The following is an 18,750-nucleotide window of genomic DNA, read 5'->3' on the forward strand; positions in this document are numbered from 1 at the left end:
CATCACAGGTGGAGCTCTGACTCATTCCAGGAAGCAACTCACCTGTGTCTCAGTCTGTTGTGTTCAAACGTCGAGTGGAGCGTCGTCTTCTTCAACACTTTGGACTGTTTGAACAAACTGTGAGTTTGAACTTTGTCTTCAGTAACTTTCCTGTTAGTTTCTGTAATGTTTGGAGAACATGTTCACTTCTTATTTCAGAACAAACTTTGATCACTCTCAGGACACTCTCAAGGCAATAGAAGCTAAATGAATAGAAATAAAAAGGAGATGAAAGCACAATAAAATACAAAAGATCAAATTCAGACGTCATCATCTTCTCAGGTAGAAATCCACACAGAAGAGGTGAGACTGAAGCAGTGATTTAAACATATCTACAGTCTGCTTCTATGGAAAGGTGAACAGTTCCACAGATGTGGGGCAGCCGCTGCTAAAGCTCGATCAGCTCTGTGTTTTAATGTTGGAACATCGAATAGAAATTGGCTGGTCGACCGCAGTGCTCCTACAGGGGTGTGGATGTTGAGAAGATCTGAGAAATAAGAAGGTGCCAATCCATTTAAAACTTATAAAGCAACAATATAATCTGCAGAAAAGACTGGTTCAGACTGATATACATTGAATTCCAGGAGTCAAGTGGAGAGTTTTTTACAGGTCTTAAAATCAGAGTTAAAGCTTCACCTCGGCTGTCACTTGAAGTTTTAAAAAGATGGTTTTAATAACTGCACTGATCTGCTTCTCCAACATGTCAGAGCTGTCAGAAATCATTCCCAGATTTTTAACAGCAGAGCGATTAAATGGAGCCAAAGGACCAAGAAAACCAGCAGAAAAATGCCAAGATGATCTGATATGAAACAGAGAATCAGAGCCAATCAGTGGAGGAACAGCTGATCTTTTTACAGCCCAAATGATGGAAATGAGGATTTGTGTTTCCTCTGCAGATGAAGGTAGAAAGTGTGTGTGAGCTGATGTGAATTCAGCAGCATGGATCAGTGTGAGGACACTAAAACCACTCTGTGTGGGGAACATGAGAGCCAGAGCAAAGCTCAGAGGTGAGATGACCATCTCTAACTGTCCATGACTCTTCTCCATGTCAGAGCTCAGCACTCACATCACCAAACCACCTTTATTCACAGGAACCAACCAGAACCAGAACCAGAACCTGAACCTGAACCTGAACCAGAACCCAGCTGTGTGTCCTTTCAGAGCGACCGGTCAAAGAATTTCTTGATTAATTTCCAACATGATGTTCCATCAGCCCAACAGTGAGTATCTGTCAGTATTCAGTGGAGGCTGTATCATGTTTCAGATGATAACCAGTTTTCAGCTGAATTACTTGAGACTTGGATCAGTTCTTGATGTCTCTGATGAGACTAATTAGCTGCATCATGTGTGTAATGTGATATTTTAGTTTAGTCCTGCAGCTCTTTATTAAAACAAAGGGAGAATATTGCTGAATATCTGTCCACTGATGTGGCTTTTTCACAGGATGCTGATTCTGTAGTGAACAGGGCGGCTGATGTAGAAATATTACGTTCTCACACGTTGTGTTTAATGAAGTCAGTTTAAAACGACCTTCTGAAGAAACAAGAACAAAACGACCACATCAACCCAGTAACTGATCTGTTATTAATTCTCTCATAATAAACCTGCTCATGTTATCTGGTGAAAAGATCTCATTTTTTAATCTGACACTTTATATTCCAGAACAATCAAATATTCCAAAGTGAGTGTTTTCCAGTGTGGTGCAGCTGTAGTTTGTCTCTGAAAGAGCAGAATGAATCTGATCAGACAAACAGTAAACACTTAGTCAGAGAACCATACTGAAAGCTCAGAGCTTCAGTCTTCCTGTTTTCTCTCAGGTAAAATTACATCCAGCCTCCAGTTTCACACACCTGCTGACGTCTGCCTGCAGGGTGGCAGAACTGCCACAAGGGGGAGCTGTAACATTGTTTCACAGCAGCCACACTGACTCTCTGACAGGCCGTCTCACTGCAGACTCAAACACTATCACTGAATACTTTAGTTTGAAGAAAACAAGTGTTTTTCTGTCAGGATCCATCAGAGACTCAGACCTGAACCTGGAACCAGCTGTGTGTCCATGAAGAGTGACTGGTCAATGGATCCTCCTCTTGTGTTCAAATCAGACCAACATCCATCCTTTCAGAGGTGAGCTGAGTGTAAATGTTGTAACAGAGTAAACTGTAGCAGAGTCAGTTTGAACAGTTTTTATTCCAACATGTGTTTAATGTGAGCTCAGCTCTGTTTCACATCCATTTCTATGTTCATATGTGAAGCGGTGTGTGTTGGATGTTTTCCACAAACACAGCAGTCAAAGAGGAAAGAATGGATGTTGGAGGAGGTGTTTCTGAGTGTCTGTAGGACACCAGCTGGTCCAGCAGGTGTCACCTTTGTGCTTTGGCTCTAACGCAGTGTAGGTAGGAACTTCCACTCAGGTGGCAGGTGTTGCTGGATGGAGGAGGACAGATAGATTTATTTAGAATTAAAAACCTGTACGTCTGAACCACATCAAGCTGATGGAGGTGTGATGTGTTCCAGGTTCAGGAGAGGAACAGTCAGCAGGGTGCTGGTTAGCTGCTTAAAGCTTTGAGAAGTTCAAATTAGTGAACAGAACAAAAGTTTGTCCTGAAAGACTGAAATGAAACTTGGTAAACAGACAGTAACTCTGCTTCTTCCAGTTAACTAAACAGAGCTTTTGGAAGCTACAATGAAAGTTTGTCTCCTGTCTTTGGGAAATAATCATCAGATGATGTTGTACAGTCATCGTCTGAGGCCTTCACACTGGGAGCTGCCCAGTACAACCAGTCTGATCCAAGCACACACTGGCTCTGGCTGCCTTGCTCCAGGGCACTTCAGCAGGGAGGGAAAGCTTTCTGAAGGGGTTGCTGAGAGCTGTTGGACCCAACCAAAGTGAGCTGAAAGCTCCAAGCAGCTGCAGACTGAGCTGTTGATTCTCAGTGGGATCAGCAGGACTAGTAAAGCTTTCCCACTGCAGGGAGTCCTCTGATTCACTGTTCACATCCACACATCACTTCATGGAGCTTTACCTTGTGTTTGTCTCTGTGTGGACAGACAGAATGTGAGCTCATTCTTCATGATTCCTCCACAGAGTGGACCAGCAGAGCTCAGAGGTTCCCAGTGGTCAGTCTGCCCAGCAGCATCAAACACAGCTGGACTCCATATTTATGGTCTGTACATGTACAACAACTACTTTTCCATCTATTCTGTTCACAGTCATCTCCATGCTGCACTTTGTAGACCAGTGGATTGTCAGTGTGTCCAACATGGATCTGATGTTTGGCTCCATGATTTCAGTCTGATTGGCTCATTCATATAGTATTCTGTTCCAGCTGTTGGAGGACAACATGGTCACTTTTGTGAAGGAGGAGCTGAAGAAAATCCAGAAGGTTCTGAGTCCAGATTACCCACAATGCTTAGAGAGTCAGAAGGAGGATGAGGATGAAGACCAGAGGAGCAGCAGAGAGGCTTTAGTGAAGATCACAGTTCACTTCCTGAGGAGAATGAAGCAGGAGGAGCTGGCTGACCGTCTGCAGAGCAGTAAGAGGATTTCTCTAAAGATTTAACCTGCTGGATAAATGACACATTTACTGATGTCTCAACACACAGAACAACACATGTTCAAATACTCATTCTCAAAGAAATTAAAAGTTTGAAGATCTTCTGTGTATTGTATTGACTGATCTATTTGTTGTGTTTATTTAGAACTTTTTGACCCAGTTTTTCGACATAAATCTGCTCTGAAGAAGAAGTTCCAGTGTGTGTTTGAGGGGATTTCTAAAGCAGGAAACCCAACCCTTCTGAATCAGATCTACACAGAGCTCTACATCACAGAGGGAGGGACTGGAGAGGTCAATGATGAACATGAGGTCAGACAGATTGAAACAGCATCCAGGAAAGCAGGCAGAGGAGAAATAACCATCAGACAAGAAGACATCTTTAAACTCCCACCTGGAAGAGATGAACCAATCAGAACAGTGATGACAAAGGGAGTGGCTGGCATTGGGAAAACAGTCTTAACACAGAAGTTCACTCTGGACTGGGCTGAAGGCAAAGCCAACCAGGACATCCAGTTCATGTTTCCATTCACTTTCAGAGAGCTGAATGTGCTGAAAGAGAAAAAGTTCAGCTTGGTGGAACTTGTTCATCACTTCTTTACTGAAACCAAAGAAGCAGGAATCTGCAGCTTTGAAGAGTTCCAGGTTGTGTTCATCTTTGACGGTCTGGATGAGTGTCGACTTCCTCTGGACTTCCACAACAAGGAGCCCCTGACTGATGTTACAGAGTCCACCTCAGTGGATGTGCTGCTGACAAACCTCATCAGGGGGAAACTGCTTCCCTCTGCTCGCCTCTGGATAACCACACGACCTGCAGCAGCCAATCAGATCCCTCCTGACTGTGTTGGCATGGTGACAGAGGTCAGAGGGTTCACTGACCCACAGAAGGAGGAGTACTTCAGGAAGAAATTCAGAGATGAGGAGCAGGCCAGCAGGATCCTCTCCCACATCCAGACATCACGAAGCCTCCACATCATGTGCCACATCCCAGTCTTCTGCTGGATCACTGCTACAGTTCTGGAGGACGTGTTGAAAACCAGAGAGGGAGGAGAGCTGCCCAAGACCCTGACTGAGATGTACATCCACTTCCTGGTGGTTCAGGTCAAAGTGAAGAAGGTCAAGTATGATGGAGGAGCTGAGACAGATCCACACTGGAGTCCAGAGAGCAGGAAGATGATTGAGTCTCTGGGAAAACTGTCTTTTGAGCAGCTGCAGAAAGGAAACCTGATCTTCTATGAATCAGACCTGACAGAGTGTGGCATCGATATCTCAGCAGCCTCAGTGTACTCAGGAGTGTTCACACAGATCTTTATAGAGGAGAGAGGGCTGTACCAGGAGAAGGTGTTCTGCTTCATTCATCTGAGTGTTCAGGAGTTTCTGGCTGCTCTTCATGTCCATCTGACCTTCATTAACTCTGGAGTCAACCTGATGGGAGAAAGAGAAACAACCTTTATCAGGTTTAGATCAGACAAAGAGACTCTCTTCTACCAGAGTGCTGTGAACAAGGCCTTACAGAGTCCAAATGGACACCTGGACCTGTTCCTCCGCTTCCTCCTGGGTCTTTCACTGCAGACCAATCAGAGTCTCCTACGAGGCCTGCTGACACAGACAGGAAGTAGCTCACAGACCAATCAGGAAACAGTTGATTACATCAAGAAGAAGTTCAGTGAGAATCTGTCTACAGAGAGAAGCATCAATCTGTTCCACTGTCTGAATGAACTGAATGATCGTTCTCTAGTGGAGGAGATCCAACAGTCCCTGAGTTCAGGAAGTCTCTCCACAGATAAACTGTCTCCTGCTCAGTGGTCAGCTCTGGTCTTCATCTTACTGTCATCAGGAAAAGATCTGGATGTGTTTGACCTGAAGAAATACTCTGCTTCTGAGGAGGCTCTTCTGAGGCTGCTGCCAGTGGTCAAAGCCTCCAACAAAGCTCTGTAAGTACAGATATAGAGGGATGTGTATGAATATACTGCTGTGGTTTTTATAGGAGAGAAAGTCACAGATTACTGCTTATCTCATTATTCCCTCCTCAGATTGAGTAGCTGTACCCTCTCAGATGAAGGATGTGCAGCTGTGTCCTCAGCTCTCAGCTCCCAGTCCTCCAGTCTGACAGAACTGGACCTGAGTATCTGTGACTCAGGAGTGAAGCAGCTGTCTGATGGACTGCAGAGTCCACACTGTAACCTGGAAACTCTCAGGTCAGCTTTCTCTGCTGTTTCAGCTTCATGCAGTCTCTGTGATGCAATGATCTGAAACCATCTTCAGATCTATTTTAAAATCCACAAAGTAAAATGTTTCCAGATCTGTGTCACTTTCCTCTGATCTGATCTGCACAGCACACACACATGAACTCTGGTTGGAACATTTATTTATAGTCTGGTAGAATTACAGGAAATGATTCAGTATATTTGTTGCAGTTTTCTTAAAGCGTGTCATTTCCATCCGCAAACACGTTTAACATCATGAAGACAAAGATGTGCAGAAATGTGAAAATATACATCAAATACATGCATTTGTGGATCCATTGGTTCATGTTAAACATGAAATGTGGAGAAGAAAACAGGATAAATTTGAGAAAGCTGAACATGAGTGTTTGGTTCATTTGATTCCAGCTGATTTCAGCTTTGACTGTTGGGAGGATCCAAACTGAACTGTGAGTCCGGCTGTTCATGAGTCGTCTGTTTTACTGCAGTTATCAGAACAGACACAATCACTTTGGAGGCAAAGATGAGAGGCTGAACAACTCCTACTCCTCTGCTTCAGCCGGCAGCTGATTGGTCATGTGATCAGTCATGTGACTAACCTCTATTTATTTGTTTTAGAAAACAAAAAAAAAGCCTTCAGAGCAGAAAAAGCTTTTGGTGACATTGAGCAAGTTGTTTTCTGTTTCCATAAAGCTTTTCAAAGTCACTGCTTTAAAACGTGATGTGATGCCAAGATTAGGACAAATGAACAAGTTATCATGAAAAACTGCTTTGATTTGTTAACATAATGAGATAATTAACTACTGATCAAGAATCAACCATCTTTATTTGTACCATGCAGCTGAACATGAAATGTACATTGCAACAAGCTCAACTGTGCAAGGCAGCGAAATAAGAATAAAGCAGTTAAATTAATTTGAAATCAATTAAAATATACAAGTAAACATGTGAGTAGGAGCAGGGTCTTCCTGGCTCTGGTGCTGCACCGCCTGGTGTGGACCTCCTGCAGGGTGGCAGTGCTGACCTCACTCTGTGGAGAGCTCTTCACTGTCACAGGGCGTGAATCAAAACAAGGAAAATAACTCAATTGCAGATTCAAAATTAAATAAGATTTACTTTCTAGTAGTCAGCGGTAAAGCCACTTTTATTACGGGCACACATGGAGCAGCAGAAATATATTTCTGTACGTCGGAGTCCATGGAAGGCCACCAAAAATACCTCTTGAGGGATATGGTTCGATGACTACGGGGATGGCAAGTAAACTTAGCTGTGTTAGCCCAGTGAATGACCTGGCTGAAGTGGAAATATAGAGTCTGTTAGGTGGGCCGGTACCTGGATCCGGATCCACATTGAGACCTTGCTGGATATGGTCCTCCACAGCCCAAGTAACTCCCAGCACACATGAAGAAGTCAGGATGTTATCAATGGTGTCAGGGGCCTCCTGAGAAAACAGTTGAGAATGCATCGGGCCTCACATTGCGGGTGCCGGGACGGTAGCTAATGGAGAAGTTGAAACGACCAAAGAACAAGGCCCAGCGTGCTTGCCGAGAGTTTAATCATGTGGCATCTCGGAGATAAATCAAGTTCTTATGACCAGTCCAAACTACAAAAAGCTGTTTAGCCCCCTCCAGCCAGTGCCTCCATTCTTCCAAGGCCAACTTCACTGCCAGTAGCTCCCCATCACCAACATAAATTTCTTTCAGCCGGGGACAGCTTACGAGAGAAGAAAGCGCACGGATGCATCTTTCCTTCAGATTCAGACAGCTGAGACAGGACCACCCCCACACCAAAGTCCGACGCATCAACCTTGACCACAAACCGTTTGTCGGAATTAGGTCGAATAAGGATGGGAGCAGAAGTGAACCATCTTTTCAGGGTGGTAAAAGCGGTCTCAGCTTCTCTTGACCACAGGAAACAACTTGGAAGTCAGCCGAGTTACAGGTGCAGCCCCTTGACCGTAATTTTGGATGAAGCGAAGGCAGAAATTTCCGAAACCCAAAACTCCTTGCGGGAAGTAGGAACCGGCCACTCAACAACAGCTTTAAGCTTTTGGGGGTCCGTCTTCACCTGCCCACCCTCGAATACATATCCCAGAAAAGAAACTGAAGAGGCATGGAATTCACATTTCTCGAGCTAAACGTACAAACGATTTTCCAGCAGTCTTTGTAACACCTCTCGAACGTGGCGTTTGATCTTCCAGGGAGCGAGAGAAAATGAGGATATCTCAAGGTAAACAAATACAAATATGTAGAGTTAGTCTCTTAAAACGTCATTAACAAGAACCTGAAAAACAGCAGGGGCGTTGGTTAAGCCAAAAGGCATCACCAGGTATTCGAAGTGTCCCAGAGGAGTGTTAAATGTGATTTTCCATTCGCCCTGAGGTCTAGTTTGAAGATGGTGGAACCCTGGATGGGCTCAAAAGCAGAAGAAATGAGCAGCAAAGGGTTCTTATTCCTGATAGTGATCTTATTGAGACCACAGTAATCTATGCAGGGACGAAGAGATTTCTTTCTTGCTCACGAAAAGGAAGCCTGCTCCCACGGGTGATGAAGAGGGGTGGATGATTCCAGCGGCCAAGGAGTCCTGTATGTAGGTCTGCATAGATACTCGTTCAGGGCAAATAGAAGCAGATTATGTAACTGCGTTCACCGACTCAGATTGAGCAATCTCTTGGCACCATTGTCGTGACCTAACGCATGATTAAAGACTTTGAAACTCCTTGTTAAAGCCCGTGAAAGGGTAGGTCTGGATAGCATGAGTCTTCAAAAAGGCTTGAGCCCAAGCCAACGCCTTGCCTTTAAGCAGCTCGAGAACAAAGGCCATCTTGGCCGAGTCTGAAGAGAACGAGTGAAGGGACTGAGTAATCGCAAGGGTACACTTGAGAAATCCTTCGCACACCCCAGCATCACCCGTGTAGGAATCCGGGGTAGGAAAGGAGATGCTTCGGAATTGTGACCCAACAGCAGGTGCTGGGGGCACGGGAAATGGAGGAGGAACTGTAGGTAAAACAGACAAACGGTCATCCATCTTAATCATCATTTATGATAAACATACCAAATGTTGATTGCAGAAGCCTTGTTGTTCAATGAGAGACCGGAGTGTCTTGTCATGTTCACCTAGAAGGGCCCCTTGGTTAGAAAGAGCGGAACGGAGTGAATGTGCCGAGTCTATGTTTTGGCCAGACCGTGATGTCACAGGGCGCGAGCCAAAACAAGGAAAAGGACTCAATAGTAGATTCAAAATTAAGATTTTCTAGTAGTCAAAGGTAACGTGGAATCCGGGAGGTCAGAAGACCAGAGAGCACAGGATGGCGCTGGAGACAAAATGGCAGGCATGCTGGATGGAGAAAGAGAGGTTAGCGTGTATGCCAACAGGCTGGAGGTGTGGAACCGGAGAGATGGCAGGTGAGCAGGCTGGGTGGAAGTGGACACGGAGGTGAGTATGATAAAGGTAGGTAGCAGGTAGACAGAGGCAACCAGGTACGCTGACAGGATCTCAAAGGGACGTTGCTGGAATGAGGACGATAGGTCAGGGTCTGGAAAATGGTTCATCTTTACAGGTAATGTAAAGCGGCCTGATTACCACGGGAAATGGCAAAACGATTTGGCGACGACTGGTGCTCCTGCTGCTCCTTAACACCCCCCCAAACCAATCAGATCATGACATGCACATCACATTGATGCATGGCCTCTGCAGATCAGTTGCAGTAAAATTACACAAAACTTCAGGACAGGAGATGCTCCGAGCATAGAATGAGACGGTTAGGAGGGGAGAGAGGAATGATCAATCCAGTGGAGATGCTGATGTCCATACTTTGTTAGATGAGTATCCAGGTAGTAGAGGAGGGTACCGGCTGAAGGAGGAGGCTCTGAGTCCACGGTTAGGCGAGCAGGCAGTGAAGTGGAAGGTGGTAAACAATCCGACTGAGAGTTGATTCCGGCAATGGAGAGCCAGCAACAAGAGCAAGAGTGGGGGAAGACAAAGACAAAATGTCACACTTGGAAAAAGGTTTTCTCTGGCAAGATAAGAGGGGACCGTATTACCACTCAGGGAGTGAGATAATCTGGCAAAGAGTGGAGCTCCTGCAGATCCTTAAGAAGAGTGTTCTGATAAGGGTAGATGGAGAACAGGTGTGATGGCAGGATAGATCCAGCCTCCGCCCCAGACTCCCAGGAAACCTGCCCCGCCCTCACCTAAGACTCAGAAACCAAACAGCCAAGCATGATCGTGACATTATGAATCACAAATAAAATGTTTCTGTGTATAGTGAGATATTTGTGAGCGATGGGAGACATTTTCATCATCTCTACTGTGGATTAGTAATTACAGTCCATTAAAAACATCCATATAAAATACCAAGAATGAAACCATGGTGTATATCACCAAATTCAGAGACTCCGAACTAGAAGTTACAGAGATACTATGGCTGCACAGAGCAGCTTCATATAATTATTGTCCCTTATTTGACTGTTATTATTAAATATGACAACATTTAAGACTATTTAGCATTTTCTCCTCAGACTGAATGTCTCAAACCTCTCAGATGAAGGATGTGCAGCTCTGTCCTCAGCTCTCATCTCCCAGTCCTTCAGCCTGACAGGACTGTGCTTGAGAAACTACAACCTGCAGGATTCAGGAGTGAAGCTGCTGTCTGGACTGCAGAGTCCAAACTGTGGACTAGAAACTCTCAGGTGAGGCTGTTTTCATGCTGGAGCCGAGTGGGATGAGTTCATGTCGTCAAAGTTGATGTTACAAAAGAAGACAGTTAAAATTTGTAAATTAATTAAATGAAAAAAACTTTATTTATCCCAAAAGTAAATTATATAAGATGGTTTAATATTCAACACGGTGTGAGAATAATTCTCCAAACACATAATAAAACAGATGAAAGTGTTAACAGCACTGATAGAAAGTCTGTGAGTTGTAGTTGTCACTGCTTTCCATCTTCTTCTTGTTTAGGGACACCAAAGTATTTAAAGTCAGTATTCGTTCCTTATTCCATGAAAATGAAGCTCAGTATTTACTGATGGATCTTATAACTGAAGTCAGTCTGCAGAACATATTTGATAAGTTCCACATGATAAGTTCCTTGATAAGTTCCCCAGTTTCCACAGAGAGGACACTCTACAGTCTGATGAAGAGTTCAGTGATGAAGCTGAAGATTAACCTGTCACAGATCTAACTGCAGAGTGATAGATGGCATCCAGAGTGTCAGAGTAGAGACTGGTGGATGCATATAGATCAACATTTCCTCCTCCACTCTGTGTCCACACAATGTAGAAAAACTGCCTAATTTCTGTACAAAAACTCAGTTTTACACGTCAATTAATTGTGATTCATGAGTTTTAACAGTGAGTCTGTCATCTGTCCAAATATTACAAAAACATGTATTTATTTATTTATTTATTTATTTATTTATTTTTTTTATTTTTTCTCCCCCTTGTCCTGTTCAGCATTATGGCAGCAGAATTGTAGTCTGAATACCTTTGATGCCAAACAGATTTGCTTTGCCAAGGGAAGTTTTATAAATGTAAAGCTCCCCTTGATGCCCATTTATTTATTTCTGTTGACAATATATGACATGTAATAGAACTGAACCGGACCGGGGGACAAGGAAAGAAGAGGAAACAGAACAAAAATAGAAACAAAAACCAGACAACCAGCTGCTACACCTGTACAAAAAAAAAACAGACAACAATCCATGGAAAAAGTTCCATCCACAGTCACAGTTGTACAAAACAGGATTATCTGCATTTGAAACAAGTTCCACATTTAAAAAAGCTCTTTGAAGACAACAACTTGCAGTTTTCCAGTGTCCATGCTTATAGTTTGAGCTCTATAACAGAGGACTGTGTCATCAGCATAAAGGTGGACATGACCATCAGCTCAGTGTGAAACTCTGTCAGTTATATACATGGTGAACAGGACAGGACCTGAGAGGAGCTCAGTTTAGAGTCACCCAACAATTCACACTGAGATCTATCAGAGAGACATTATGGAACCATCTACAGGCTGTTTAGTCCAAGTCAGAGGATACAAGCTGCTTCTGGGATCCACCAAGAGCACTGCATCATGCTGATCCCCACTGAAGTGTTGCATTACAGATATATGTCAGGAGGTTTGAGATAAAAGAAGTTGTGAGTTGAAGAAATGATGGATCAGCTTGTATTATCAGAACCTGTAAAATCATAACCAGGTGTTGTCATCATGTACATTTAGACAGATGAACACATTTGTGAAGCTGTTGTTGCCAAGATAATAACATGAGCTGCTGTCAGCTCCAGTACCTGTATCTCCACTTCACCTGTCTCTCCTCTCAGATAACTGTGAAATAATGACATTATGAGATTACATCACTGAGATGATTGCATTATCACAAAGGGAATTATGTGCTGATGAATGTTAGACTTTGTTCCTGGTTGGCAGCTCTGAAGTCAGCCCCACCATCAATCTGATGGGATTAGTTCCTAAGGTTTGTTCCCAATGAAACCCTCTGCTGTTTGAATAAGATTCTGAGGTTGTCTCTGATAAGCTGCAGTTCCAAAGTGGAAAGGCTCAGCCACCCTGTGGACTCCATGTTTCACTCTTGATGTGTCTTTGAGCATTAAAAACCACCGCACGGACATGATCACAGGCTTATAAACCTGATGTTCCCTATAAGTGGTCTTTCAGTCCACATTCAGCATTAGAGGTGATTCATTTTGATCCCAGCTGTTCTTCTTCTCTGTAATTGTCTCTTCAGACTGAGTGACTGTAACCTCTCAGATGAAGGATGTGCAGCTCTGTCCTCAGCTCTCAGCTCCCAGTCCTGCAGAATGACAGAACTGGACCTGAGTAACAACAACCTGCAGGATTCAGGAGTGAAGCAGGTGTCTGCTGGACTGAAGAATCCAAACTGCAGACTGGAAACACTCAGGTCAGGATTCATCAAACTGTTTTTATGAACAGCTAACAGAACACCTGTGGATGGTCTTTGTATGATTGTTACAGCATTTTTAGGCCTCTGACACCACAGGAACTTCCATGAACCTGGAAGAACCTGGAAAGTCTTTTTTGGTCATTTGGTCAGTTTCCTTTTGGGCTGCATTTTCATCTAATAAAACGATTCATACAAAGTTATTTCAGTGAGTTGTCCTCCTGAGCCCAACTGATGGGCGGGGCAAACGAGTTGTCAACAAGTGTTTTACCTTGTTCCCTCTAACTTGACTTACAAGTTAGAAGGACTGACTTGTCTGTTGGTCCTCTGACCCTGGATCAGATAAAGAGATGGGTCCAGGACATGTTAGCCTAGCTTAGCACAAAGATTTATAAAACCATGTTCACCGCACATCTGGAAATGTGCACATGTGAATTAGGCCTGTGTCCCTCTCTCCATACGCCCACATGGGGGATCTTCAGCTGGACCGACTCTTTGACGAAACAGATTTTCTCTGCCTCACTGATGAGTGTCTCAGTTTCACATTTGTTAAGTCAGCTCCTACTTTACTGCTGCTCTCACTGGTACAGACCATATTTTATCTGAAAAGGACTCAGCAGGGGAGTGTCTGCATGTATTTGTGGCTAAAATGGGAAATCAGGTTCATCCATGTGTGTGCAGTTTGATTCTGACTTAGATTTATAAAGACACAAAGTCAGTAATGTGAGACAGTTCCAGTTTCTCTGAACATTTGCTGACATTCAGCTTCAGTTTCAGTGCAGTTCTCTCAGAGTTTCTGTGTTGTTTTGTGTGTCTGCAGCCTGTCAGGCTGTCTGATCACAGAGGAAGGCTGTGCTTCTCTGGCTGAAGCTGTGACCTCCAACCTCTCCCATCTGAAAGAGCTGGACCTGAGCTACAACCATCCAGGAGACTCAGGAGTGAAGCTGCTGACGGCTGCACTGAAGGATCCACACAAACTCAGGTATGGAGAGGCCTGCTGCAGCCACACACAATGTCTGATAGAGGAGGAAGAGCTGGAAACATGTTCTCTGTCCTGCACTCAGCCCTGTGTTTTTGCTTCCTGCTGAGTGTTACATGAACAATCACACATGTAGGAGCCTTTTTCCTTTGCCCACAGCAGAAACTCTGGTTGAACAGAAACAGCAGATATTTGTGGGGGAGGTCTCCAAGGAGAACATCTGCAGGAACAACAGTGAGAAGTGTCTGTTGGTCCTCTGACCCTGGATCAGATACAGAGATGGGTCCAGGACATGTTAGCCTAGCTTAGCACAAAGATTTATAACACCATGTTCACCGCACATCTGGAAATGTGTACATGTGGATTAGACCTGTGTCCCTCCCTCCATACGCCCACATGGGGGATCTTCAGCTGGACCGGCTCTCTGACAGCTCCAACACATTTAAAGAACAGTGTGTGGAACTGGATGTGTTTCAGCTTAGAGATAAAGCCACCAGGGCAAACTTCAAATATCCTCTGAGCTCCACATGACTTGATTTCAGACTTACTGACAGAGCACACAGATCCCCTGCCTCTGGAGTTTGTGATGTTAGTGATCACTGCTCCATCACCTGTGTCAGAGACACTAAACTCACTCAGTCTCTAATGATCAGCACAGGAAATGGGAAGCATTTGAATCTTCAGGATGTTTGAAATGACTCTGATCATATATTCTCTGTCACTGATCCTGCCGTGGCTCTGGAAGACTTTTCACAGTGTTTGAATGTTCCTACTGGCAGATGTGGCCCTTATAAAAGCACAGAATCAGAATCAGAACCAGATCCAGTCCTTGGTTCTCCACTCAGCTCTCTGAAGCCATCCACAGCAGAGACAAAGCCTGGTCCAGCTCTGCTTTAATTTCTCCTAACAGAACGGGCAGTTTGTCCGTGCTGGGCAGAAGGAGAACTGTGGGTATATGAAGGGACATTTCTTCAGATCCTTTTCAGGCAGCTGTTAGAATGAGTCACATTGTGTTAGAAAGTGTAGCTGTGTCTCCACAGTGTTGCTGTTGGACTGTGTACATCCTCTCTGCTCCACAGGGAGCCATGATCTCTGATAGAGGCCCGTCTCAGTGGCCAGTGTGTGTGCACTGAGTGTGTCCTCTGTTAACGTGGTTCTGTGTTGCTGTTCAGTCTCTGTGCTCAGGTGTTCCTCCACAGCTGATGCTCGTCTTAAGGCCAGATAGCTCTGCATCTGACTGTGTTTGTGTGTCCCAGTGGCTGATGTCATTGTGTTAAAAGTTGAACTGGAGCTGTGTTTGGTTGTTCTTCATACCATCTCTGGCTGGGATGAAGAACAAGAAAACAAGGTGAGGGACAATACAATAAACACTATCCAAGGAATTCCAGAGAAACAGGAAGAGAGGGACACTGGGGGAAGGAGAGGAAGAGGCTGGAGGCTTTTCAGTCTGTTTCAGATTCCTGAAAAGTGATTAGACTGAAATAAATGAGTGATTCTGATCAATAAAACCACAACACCTGGCAGCTAATATACTTCCAATGACTATAGATTCTCCTCTGATCTTATTCTGAGCCGTTAATGTTCAGTGTGGAGGGTGGAATGAGGGGAGTGTTTCTAGTCTAACTTTTCTAGATGAATGTCTTCCCCTGGCTGGCTGTGCAGCATTCAGATGGACCAATGGGTCTGAGAAAGGATCTGGATGTTTGGCTGCCCTGAAACATACTGAGAGGATGAGTCAGCAGAAACAATGTGACCATCAGGAGAGACCATGATGTCAGAAACTGAAGTGATTTCATTAGAATTTTTAAAGTTCATATTTGGATTCAGAAATGAGTGAAAAATCAAAGGAAAAATTCTTCCAAACTTGAAGAGTTGAAGAAACTTCATCTCCATAATCTGACTGCAGAAAACATTTGGTGCTTTTAAACATCAGAATGAGCTCAGACAGATTTCCTTCCATCCATCGTTCTTCTCTTTCTTCACTTTCTTTTCTTTCCTAATTTTTCTGACCTCTGACCCCCCTCCTCCTTTCAGGGTGGAGCCTGCTGGAGAACGATGGTTGACACCAGGTCTGAGGAAGTGTAAGTGTGTTCTTCATCTGATTCATGACATCCAACCATCTTCACACTGTCACATCACTCATTGATCAAATAGATCAGATGATAGATCAATAACTGCAGCTGGATTGTGTTTGTTCTCTCCATCAGATTCCTGTCAACTCACAATCGACACAAACACAGTGAACAGATACCTCAAACTGTCTGACAACAACAGGAAGGTGACATATGTGGAGGAGGTTCAGTCATATCCTGATCATCCAGACAGATTTGATGGCTGGTATCCTCAGCTGCTGTGTAGAAATGTTCTGACTGGTCGCTGTTACTGGGAGGTCGAGTGGAGAGGAAGAGTTGAAATATCAGTGAGTTACAGAGGAATCAGAAGGAGAGGAGGCAGTGACTGTGTGTTTGGACAGAATGATCAGTCCTGGAGTCTGAGCTGCTCTGATGGAGGTTACTCTGTCAGACACAATAAGAAAGGAACAACCATCTCCTCCTCCTCCTCCTCCTCCTCCTCCTCCTCCTCCTCCTCCTCCTCCTCCTCCTCCTCCTCCTCCTCCTCCTCCTCCTCCTCCTCCTCCTCCTCCTCCTCCTCCTCCTCCTCCTCCTCCGTCTCTAACAGAGCAGCAGTGTATGTGGACCGTCCTGCTGGCACTCTGTCCTTCTACAGAGTCTCCTCTGACACACTGATCCACCTCCACACCTTCAACACCACATTCACTGAAGAACCTTTGCATCCTGGATTTACAGTCTGGTCACCTGGTTCCTCAGTGTCTCTGTGTTGAGTATAAAGAGTTTCCTCCTGTCAGAGAATCACTGTTGAACAGATAGTTCAGTCTGTACATGTCTGTCTCTTTCACTCAGAAACACCTTTTCAGATTCATGGATTCAGTCAGTTTCTGTTTGAAACTCTTCTGAATGATTCCTTGGAAACTTCTTCCTCTTGCAGTCCTTTAAAGATGGAAGCTGCCATTCTTCCAGGATGTTGTTTTTCTGTGTGTTTCCAGTCAAAGCTTCACACTGAATATCAGTATGTTGTGTTTCTCTGCAGCTCACTTCCACTGAGACCATTCAGTTCATGTCAGCTGCAGTTAGTTTGCTGCACATGTGACAAACTGTGATATCAGAGAGGAATCACTGAGCTGCAATCAGCCAAGATGAATTTCCAACCTGCTGTCAGATCTTCACTGATTCTGCTCCAATGTTTAGGGACTCTGGTTTAAACTGATAGAATTACTCAGTTCTGTCAGAGACAGTCGAGTTCTGTTCGAAAACTTTCTTCCTGCCCCTGGTTCACTTGTCATAGGCGTGATGACTCTGTGATGACACCAGCAGAGAGTTTGACCAAAGCCTGTCTCATACATCTTACTAAGACCTCAGAAAATTGGGTCAAATTGTTAGGAAAGGCAGATGTGTCTTTCTTTTCAAATGTGTTTTAGTTTGTGTTGCAAAAGCTTTAAAAAACATGGATCATACAAAGAAAGCAGCAGAACTGAGTGTTTGTGTTATCTACTCTAAATATTGTTTTCCTTCTATCTGTTCTGTTTCCTGTCTGTCTTCTCTGTTAATTATTCTCAATAATAAAGCTGAACTTCAACCTAAATGCAGCCGTGCTTCCTTAAAGCGTAAATGATTCAATGAATCTGATGCTGATGTTTCACAGAGATGTTACTACATTGTTGTTGGTTTGATTGTTGAAGATTTGGATCATATATTGATATCTGACTGGACTTATTTACCCCATTAAATGTGTAAATCTTCCACCTCTCCATTAAAACAAAACTTGTTTCTGCAGAGAGAGTTTTATTCTGAAATAACTGAGTCATGCTTTTCTATCAGGATCCATCACAGACCAGACTTCCTGGAAGCTGAAAAACAGCTGGAAGGTCGCGCACGTGTGATGATCCAGACACTGATGTTTAATCACTGATGTTATTTAGATATTTAAGAGTTGACAATATTCTTGGTTTTCCTGCTGCAAACATTCAACACATTAGTTTTTAAGAGGTTGAAAGCAAAATGTTGCAAAGGTGAAAATCTTTCTCTCACAGCAGTTGTGTTTTTCTGAGCGGTCTGATGTCTGTCCCGCGACCAACTGGACTGGAAACGTCACTAAAACAATGAAGCTGCTGTTTTAGCAGCCTCATGAAGTCGAGTGTCGTCCTGCTGTGAAAAACAGCAGCTGAGAGGTCAGATCAGGCATGAGGAGGGAAAACTGGGCAGAAACCTTCAAACACACCAGACTGAGAGCTGAAAGCACCCAACCACAGAGCCACAGCCAGGACCAGGACCCACAACCAGAACCAGGTACCATAGCTTTGGCATAACTAACAATTAGCCACTTTAAATATGTTTTAAGGCTGTTAAAATGTTTTAATTTTACACTGATTAGGTTAAAATGTGGAACTAAGAAATACAAAGAGTCTTTAAGATCAGATTACAGTTTAAGTACAGACGGTTCACGCTTTGTTGTGCTCTGGTGGGACCATAAAGATGTGAAATGACAGCTGATCATCATGCTGATTTAGCTGCTGCTCTGATGCCACATGTTAACATCTGTCTGTTTGTCTCCAGGTGAACCATGACGAAGTGTACTCTGACCGTCTTTGTCCTGCTGAACGTCTTCATGCTGCTCAGGATTCCTGAAGGTGAGACACATCAAACATCTTCATCATTTAGAGTTTCAGCTGCTTTCACACAGAAAAACTCTAAACTACCTCACAGAGGAGACAAAGACCTGCCTGATGCAGCCAGGAGCTCCATATTACCTCACAGACGCCTCTTATTTAATGTTGTAAAAGGAGTTTTACTGCCGATCTGTCATGTGTTCATGTTAGCTGCACCAAATAGAGAAATTTCACTCACTTTAAAAAAAACAGTATCACACATACAGATACATTAATACTAACAGGTTAAAAAAAAAACAAGCCAAAAGTAACATAAAATCCCCAAAATGCAAACTTCTACACTGCTATGTCTTTCTAGAAGTTTAACGTGGAGAGTG

General features: G+C 43.9%; 3 protein-coding genes across 3 annotated transcripts in view; all 3 read left to right on the plus strand.

Moving 5' to 3' along the window:
- The first annotated feature begins 932 nt into the window (after positions 1-932).
- The window catches only part of LOC140292446 (NACHT, LRR and PYD domains-containing protein 3-like), a 405,682-nt gene continuing 387,864 nt past the window's right edge, over positions 933-18,750 (plus strand). The window contains exons 1-3 of the mRNA XM_072379488.1: positions 933-1,046; positions 1,131-1,259; positions 2,050-2,075. Of these exons, the coding sequence (XP_072235589.1) occupies positions 979-1,046; positions 1,131-1,259; positions 2,050-2,075 (223 nt within the window). The 5' untranslated portion in view covers positions 933-978. The remainder of the gene's footprint in view (positions 1,047-1,130; positions 1,260-2,049; positions 2,076-18,750) is intronic.
- On the plus strand, positions 2,654-10,814 carry LOC140294786 (NLR family CARD domain-containing protein 3-like). Its single transcript, XM_072379614.1, has 4 exons — positions 2,654-2,663; positions 3,739-5,524; positions 5,624-5,788; positions 10,315-10,814. Exons 1-4 carry the CDS (start codon positions 2,654-2,656, stop codon positions 10,487-10,489), a joined length of 2,136 nt encoding a protein of 711 aa, XP_072235715.1. The 3' UTR covers positions 10,490-10,814.
- On the plus strand, positions 13,178-17,191 carry LOC140294802 (stonustoxin subunit alpha-like). The gene is made up of 4 exons (XM_072379615.1): positions 13,178-13,241; positions 13,476-13,692; positions 15,724-15,770; positions 15,897-17,191. The coding sequence occupies exons 1-4, from the start codon at positions 13,178-13,180 to the stop codon at positions 16,529-16,531; spliced, it is 963 nt and encodes a 320-aa protein (XP_072235716.1). The 3' UTR covers positions 16,532-17,191.

This window comes from Leuresthes tenuis, unplaced genomic scaffold (genome assembly GCF_036924035.1).
Source record: "Leuresthes tenuis unplaced genomic scaffold, fLeuTen1.0.hap1 SCAF_1, whole genome shotgun sequence".
Taxonomy (NCBI): Eukaryota; Metazoa; Chordata; class Actinopteri; order Atheriniformes; family Atherinopsidae; genus Leuresthes; species Leuresthes tenuis.